This window comes from Camarhynchus parvulus, chromosome 1 (assembly GCF_901933205.1).
Source record: "Camarhynchus parvulus chromosome 1, STF_HiC, whole genome shotgun sequence".
Taxonomy (NCBI): Eukaryota; Metazoa; Chordata; class Aves; order Passeriformes; family Thraupidae; genus Camarhynchus; species Camarhynchus parvulus.
The window spans coordinates 114,957,279-114,965,075 of NC_044571.1; the positions used below are offsets into that span (position 1 = coordinate 114,957,279).

Below are 7,797 nucleotides of genomic sequence, written 5' to 3' on the forward strand. Positions count from 1 at the left end.
ACATGGTGGGAGAGGAGCCAGAGCTGTGCTTGCACATCCCCAGGGTGCAAAACCCAAAATAACCCAGGCCACCAGTGATGAGGGGAAAGAGAAGCGATGTCACAGAGCAGGTGGCCTGACAGAGGTCACCAGACGTGGCACAAGCAATCAATTCTCCTTGGAAGCATGCAGAAGATAACGAGGCAATGAGTACCGGTCTGTATGGAATTGTAGGAACAAATCACATCAGCCTGACCTAATCTCATCCTGAGACACGGCAATGGCAGACGCAGTCTCCCGGCCTTTAACCACAGGAAGTCTTCAATGCTGCCTCAAGTGCAGAGTTATGGTCAGGGGGGATGGTGGAGGAGGCTCCCCAATCGATGCAAGCCCGCCAGGGGTTTGAAGGTCTGTACACAGCGTGTTTGAGGGGCTCCAGGATCCACCATGACACTGGGAATGAGCAGCACCAAGCCGGGCTGGGTGTGGGACCCGGGGAGCTGCTGCACACACTGGCACTGCCCTGGCTCCCCAGGGCTCACAGCTCTGCCCTGGGGAAGCCCAGGGTGTCTGCAGCAGGCAAGGAAGTCACCACAGTGCCACCAGGCAGGAGCCCCCATGTCCCCAAAGCCACCCTGCTGCAGAACAGCCCTGGAACACCCTTCCTTCAAACCTTGGAGCATCTCCACCCTTCAGAGTCAAAGGGGTCAGCTGCAGAGAGCCTCATGCTCTCCCACAACCTCCAGCATCACTCAGCTGCCGTGTTTTATGGCTTTTGGACCAGGAGGGAAGGTGCCTGCCCTTTTCATGGCAGCTCCTGGTCCAAGGAGCCTGGAGAAGGTCTGGGAGGTGCCGGGATCTTCACAGCCCGGCTGGTGAGGCTTGCCAGGACCTGCTTCACCTGGCCTGACCTCACCCACCCGCTGCCTTGTCTTCCAGAGTGCTATCAGTTCCTTATATATAGCAATTAAATGTGATAAATGGGCTGCAAAGCGCTATTTCGGGAGAGAGGAGGCTCCATCTGGGAGTGCTGCAGTGCTGCCTCAGCACGACCCACTGCACACCTGGCTCTCCCCACTCATCGCCGTGGACGCTGCCCCACACCTCAGGATGTGATGGCACACAGCTCCTGGCACCTTCCCAGGTCTGTTTCTCTCCCCCACCCTTCCAGGAGCTCCCTTGGTTTCTCTGGCTGCTGTCAGACACCGCCACTTTAAATACAGAGTTTGCCCAGTTTCTGGGAGCGCAGCACAGCGTGCTCAGCAGCAGCTCAAGGCACCCAGTCACAGCAGCATCCACGGTTCACCTGGTCCCTGTGAAGTTCAGGAGAGCTTCTGGGAAAAGGAACCCCAGTAAGAGGGGAAATACTTTGGGGAAAAGGTCAGTATGAGAGATAAGGTCAGGGAGGAGGAGAGAAATCAAGATCCATGAGACCCCCATGTCTGGCAGTGCCCAAGGCCAGGCTGGACAGAGCTTGGAGCAGCCTGGGATAGTGGAAGGTGTCCCTGCCCATGGCAAGGGTGGCACTGGATGGCTTCAAAGTCCCTTCCCACCCAAACCACTCTGGGACTCTGTGTGCCCAGGATGGGGTTTATTTAATGTGACCCCAGCCCAGGTCCATGGAGGTATTTAGGCACTGAAGGGGATCCAGCTGCTGCCGCATCTGGCTCTGAACACAGCGCTCCCAGTCCCTGCCCGTGCATCGCTCCAGCATCCAAAAATCCCGTGCCCGCCCCAACACCACCCTCCGTGCCCCGGGGCTTGTGATCCCCCCGTGCCCTGGGCAGCCCCGGGATGCCGGTGGGGACCAAGCAGGCTTGGAAGCAGGGGGAGATAACCCTGCAATGCTCAGGGGGGCTGCGGGGTGCCCGGTTTGTGGGGAAGGTCGGGGAAGGGAGACCGGGGCTGCAAGGGGAGTGGGACAGCCCCTGGATCCTCCGCGGCTGGAGGGCAGCTGAGACAACCCCCCAGCTCCTCCCTGGAATGGAAGGGGTCGGAGGTAATTCCCCGAATCCTCCCTGGGGTGGAGAGCGCCCGTGACAGCCCCCATTCCCTCCCCGGGGCTGGGGGGCACCCCGCAGCAGCCCCCAACGCCCACCTGGCTGGGAAAGGACCGGGGCAGCCTCCAAATCCTCCCCGGGCTTGGCGGGGACCGCGGCATCTCGTGGTCCCTCCGCGGGCGGCAGGGGGGCCGCGGCAGCCCCCGGGAGCCCGCAGCGGCGGCGGGGGCTCGGTGGGCTCGGTGCCGAGCGCGGCTCAGCCCAGCGCGGCTCGGCTCCCCCGACGGCCGCCGCCCGCGGCGCTCCCCAGCCCATCGCGCAGCGCCGGGCAGCCCCAACCTGTCCCCTTCTCCTCTTCCTCCTCCTCCTCCTTCTCCTCCTCCTCGCTCTCCTCCCCTTCCACCCCCCCGGCCCGATTTGGGCAGCGGCGCGCCCGGCGCTGCCGGCAGAGCCGCCGTGTGCGGGCGCGGCGCCGGAGGCAGCTCGGCCCGGGGGCTGCGGCGAGGCAGGCGCGACCCCCCGGCGGCCCCGGCCCCGCTGCATGCCCGCGGGGGCAGCATGGCCCGCAGGCAGGCGCGGCGGGCGGGCGGCGGGCCGCGCTGGCTGCCCTGGCTGGGGCTCGCCCTGCTGCCGCTGGCCGTGCCGCCCGCCGCCGCCCCCGCCGCCTGCCCGTCCGCCTGCTACTGCGTGGCCACCCCGGAGCTGGTGCAGTGCCGCTACGAGCGGCTGGAGGAGCCGCCGCGGGAGCTGCCGGCCGCCGTGCAGAACCTCAGCATCGCCGGCAGCAACCTGAGCGTCCTGTCCCGCGCCGCCTTCGCCGCCCGCCCGCTGCGCGACCTCCGCCTGCTCCGCCTGCACCACGACAACATCCACACCATCGAGGACATGGCCCTGCAGGGCCTGCCCGCCCTGCGCACCCTCGACCTGAGCCACAACCCGCTGCTCTCGGTGGCCGCCGGCGTCTTCGCCGGGGCGCCGCTGCTGCGCACGCTGCAGCTGAACCAGGCGCTGCTGGCGGCCCTGCTCGAGGAGCAGCTCGCCCTGGCCCTGCGCAACCTCAGCTTGCGGCGCCTGGAGCTGGCGGGCAACGCGCTGCAGGCGCTGCCGGCCGCCCTGCTGCCGCCCGGCCTGGAGGAGCTGGACCTGCGCAACAACTTCGCTGCAGCGGCTGGCGGCCGCCGAGCTGCGCAGCCTGGACGGCGCCCGAGCTGCGGGGGCTGCGCCTCAGCCTGGCCTCCAACCCGCTGAGCTGCGACTGCGGCCTGCGGCCCTTCCCTGGCCTGGCTGCGCGGCGCGCCGCCGCCAACCGCGTGCTTCGGCAGCGCGGAGCCTGCGCTGCTGCGGGGCGGCGGCGCTGCGGGGCACGGCGCTGCTCGCCTGCGGCCCGAGGCGCTGGCCTGCGCCCGCGGCGACGGCGGCGAGCCCGCCGAGCTGGAGACCGCCTCCTACGTCTTCTTCGGCATCGTCCTGGCGCTCATCGGCGTCGTCTTCCTCATGGTGCTCTACCTGAACCGCCGCGGCATCAAGCGCTGGCTGCACAACCTGCGCGAGGCGTGCCGCGACCAGATGGAGGGATACCACTACCGCTACGAGCAGGACGCCGACCCGCGCTGCGCCGGCACGCCCGGCCTCTGAGCGCACCCCGACACCGGCCTCGGGGTGCCCCAGAGCGGGGTGAGCTTCCCTGGAGGGCTCCGGACCGGCTCCGCCTTGCCGCGCCCTCTCCGACCCGACGGGCTCCCGCAGGGCTCCAGGCTGGACCGTTCCCCCATCGCGGTGCCCTCGGGCGGGGAGCACGCCCGGCTGGGCCCCGGAGCACCGGGAAGCTTCCACCGGGAAGCTCCGGCAGGCGGGATGCGCGGCTCGGCGCTCACACCCGGGTGTTTGCTTGGCGCAGCCCGAGAAGCCGCGGCAATACCTGAAACTGTCCTGGACGTTCCTGGAGCCTCGACTTGACTTTGACCGTGTACAGCTCTCTTTCCTATTAGATTTCTATATGACAGGCGCAAAGTTTAACTTAATTTCTTATTTTTTCCCTTTTCTTTTTGCTGCAAAGAGGAGAACACGTCCAGCTGCTCCCCCCCACGGGAAGCGGCGTGCTTTTTCCGAGCCCGTTTATCCATTAGGTTTTGTTCAGTGACATTTCCAGCTCGTTGTAGGCACAAGGCGATGCAGCTGTAGGAAACGCCTCCGCCGGCTGCGTGCATGTTCCCCGGGGCACGCGGGGGCAGCCCTTTGACTCTAGAATGTAGCGTAGACCTGGCTGTCTCGGCACTTGGTAATTTACAACGAGCCAAGCAGAAGCTCCCGCCCTAATTCCCCTGCCCGTGTTTGCTTTAGTGCCTGTTACTATATCCTAGAGCAAATATATCGAAAGCTGCACCCACTCCATCGTCTATTTTCTATAAAGCTCCTTGCAGACGATTTCCGAATATCCCCGCGGCTGAGGCGAAGTTATTGTGCTCGGTTTGCCAGAGGAAGGGAGCTCTGGGCTCCTCTGCTTTCATCGGTGCTTAGGAACTTCTCTTGCTGAGCTGCTTTGGTGGCCAGGCATGCAGGGGGGTTTTGTGTGGCTTGGGCACAGATTCTTCCCTGGCAGCCGCACAGGGGCTCGGGAAAGTTATCCAGGTAACAGCTTGCTAAAGCAATTTTTCTCTCCCGGGTGGTTTGGTGCCTAATTCACGAGGTGCCGGCGCGCTGAGCATCTCCGGCTGCGGGGCTTCCCCAAAGGGAGCCGCAGCTTTTGGAACGTGGCATCTTAAAAAATGCCGAGTTTCGGTGCCGGGATGAAAACGGGAGCGTTGCGTGTGCCTTTCCCCGCAGCGGGAGGGTGATGCGGGCAGGGCGGGGAGCGCGGCTGCCTCCGGCCGTGCCGGGTGTTCGCCGGGGATGCTCGGGAGCCGCTGCTGCCCGCTGTGCTGGCTCCGAAGCGAGAGTTCTGCGGGAGTTGTGTTCCTGGAGCCCGGGTGCGTGTGCGCTCAGCTGCCAGGTGGAAAGCACGGTTGTTTCCGTGCCTGGGGGCTCGGGGAGGCGTGCAGCCTGCTCCGCGATCCTTTGCATTTCCCCCCTTTGAAATTCCTGCCCTTCAAATCGCGGTACCGAGGTGCGGCGGCTGGGAAAGGGAGAGCGGGAGCACAGCCTGCGGCTGGGCTGTGTTCGAGTGGGGATACAGCGCTGGGAATCGCAGTGATTTTCCTGGATGTTCTGAGCTGGTCCTACTGAGCAGGGAGCTGGTCCCCCACTCTGTCCTGGCTCCTGGGGAATCCTGAGATCCCCACAGCTCAGCTTCTTGTGAAACTTGTTGCATTTTGAAGATCTTTTCCTGAGGTTTTTGCCCCACTGCAGGAGCTTGTGGGCGCCGGTGCCACCTTGTCGCTCCATGCAGCCAGCTACAAGGGGAGAAATCTCAGCCTGCCCTCACCTTCACCCACTTCCCCACGTCCCTTTCCCACCCCAGAGCAGCCAAACCGAGCCCCTGAGCAAAGTATGGGGCAGCAGGGTGAGTTTGCACATCTGGCAGAGCACACCCCAGCTGTGACTCCAGCATCCGTTCATGGGGACAGAGATGGGGAGGGTGGACATGGTGCAGGGAGAAGCCTGGAGGGAGCAGGGAGAAGGGGGATGTAGGAGCAGGGAGCACAGCACACCAGTCTGGCAGCAGGCGCCAGGCTCTGGGATAGATAACAGGAAGGAAATCGCCTCCAGGCAAAAGGAGAAGTGGCCAAACACTCCCTGACCCCAAAGCCTTTCTCTGAAGGGGTGGCTGGTGTGGGCAGCTGGTGGCTCCAGCTTTTCCTGAGGCTGGAGGGAGGGAGGTGGTGGCTTTTGGTGGCCAGGGATGAGGACAGGTCTCCTTTGGGCACCAAAACGGTCAGACCCTCCTGACTGGGTGCAGTGAGACCCCTGCAGGGATGCCAGGCCCCCTCAGGCAGGGGGTAGGATGGGGTGGATAAAGCTAAAGCTGTGGGAGCACAGTTTCTGTGGCTTGTCAGCGTCAATATTACTCTGTACAGCACATACCCCACACATGACAAAGGAGCAAGAGTAGGGAACCTCTGGATTAGGGCATTGTCACTGAGCTGAGACTCAAAATGTGCTTTTTGGGCTCTCAAAGACAGCCCTGTGTTTGGAGAACCCCAGATGCCCTCACATTTGCATGCAGTCCCTTTCCATGAAGGAACATGGACCTCCCAGTGTCCCGAGCTCACGGCAGGAGCTGCTGCCTGAGCACAAAGTCACCCCAGCAGCTCCTGGGGCCGAGGGAAATGCAGGAGAGAAACAGCAGCCTTGATGGGAACCAAACAAAGCATGCTCAGAGCCCCTGCAGCGGCTCATCACCAAAACAGAAGGGGAAAAAAGCCAAAAAACGTCTATTTTTATGCCCTGCATATGAAATGGCACCGGTGCTTTGCAGCCAGCACAGGCTTTGAGGCCTGCTTTTCCTTCCTTATTTTCCAAAGCTCAGATGTTTCCTGGGCTGATCCAGCGGGCAGGCAGGAAGGTTTGGCTGGGGAGGGGATGTGGGTGGGCAGCCCTGGCTGCACCCAGCCCCCAGAACATCCTGAGGGTGTTCAGGTGCTCCTGTCACCAAACCAGGGTATCCCCTGGTGGCCCAAGGTGCCCAGGGCTGCAGGAAAGAGGCCAAGTGTGGTTCTGTAGTGCAGAAGAGGCCAAAACTCCCACCAGCGTGGTGATGGCAGCTGGATTTATCCAGGAGAAAGAGCTGGGCTGGAGCATCACCCCTGTCCTTGCTGAGCACAGGGCTGTGGTGCTCCTGCACTGGGGCAGGGGAAAAAACCAGCCACGAGCTGTCTTGTCCTTACAGAAACACAGAATTAATGATAATTAATTCTCCCCAAGCAACTTCACCCCTCACAGCCTACACACCAGGCTCCTTAGTCCTCACATTCCTTCCTCCCTCATCACAAATTAACCCAAACCTTCAGAGGGAGGAAAAACACCCTCTGCTTTTCATTGATTCCTTTAGGAAAAGCAAGACAGGGACGCTACCCACATACCTGGGGGAAACTGAGGCACAAACAGAGCAGGGTGGAGCTCCTGATAGCGGGGAAGGGTTTGCACAGGGGAAGAACCCCACAGAAATGGAGTTGAGTCCTCAGCAGGGTTCCCTTGAAACACTGGTGGTTCGAGGGACAGGGGCTGGGGACACTCAGCCTGGCCAGGGGGCTCAGGGGGCAGGCCAAAATCCCTGTGTGTTTCCCCAAGCCTGGCTCCGGGCAGCCACGCTGGCACAGCAGTGCCCAGGCAGATGGGGAAGGATGTGTTTCCACTAATCTGCCCCAATCTGGATTATTTTTCCAAATAAACCTCTGTTGCCAGCTGTTTGAAGCAAGTTTTTGGCACGCTGGGGACAGGTGGGATTCTGGGGATGAGGGAGAAGCTGGCAGGGGTGGAGGAGATGGAGGGGATCACATCTGCTGGGTGTCCCTGTGCCAGCACAGACAGGGGCACTGAACAGCCGAGGTGGTTTTGGCAGCACAGCACCCACATCCTGAGGCTGGGATCATCCATGGGGCCTGAGGCCTTCGCTGCCCTCTGCTCCTGTCAAAAGCCAGTGGCAAATAACCTGTGTCCAGGGCCTGGTGTCCCCCACCCACAGCAGAGCTGGGATCCTCTGCAGCTCCCGTCAGGATCAAACAGCCAGAAGATGCCTCTGGTGCTGGCTGCCCGGGCTGACCCTCATCAGCCCCTTCTGGGGGCTTTGGGGAGCTCCCAGGGAGGCAGGCTCACCCCAGGGCAGGGCAGAGCAGGTCCCTGTCCTGCCTGAGGACACACGGACAGCCTGCAGAGCTGCTCT

General features: G+C 62.7%; 1 protein-coding gene across 1 annotated transcript; it reads left to right on the forward strand.

Annotated features, from left to right (window-relative positions):
* Window positions 1–2,579: 2,579 nt before the first annotated feature.
* TPBGL (trophoblast glycoprotein like) lies at window positions 2,580–4,794 on the forward strand (the record flags this gene model as incomplete). The annotated part of the gene is given in 5 exon segments (XM_030947872.1): window positions 2,580–3,134; window positions 3,136–3,177; window positions 3,179–3,292; window positions 3,295–3,349; window positions 3,352–4,794. Coding segments are annotated over 5 exon segments (1,029 nt in total), but the record flags the coding sequence as incomplete, so codon positions are not given.
* Window positions 4,795–7,797: the final 3,003 nt, after the last annotated feature.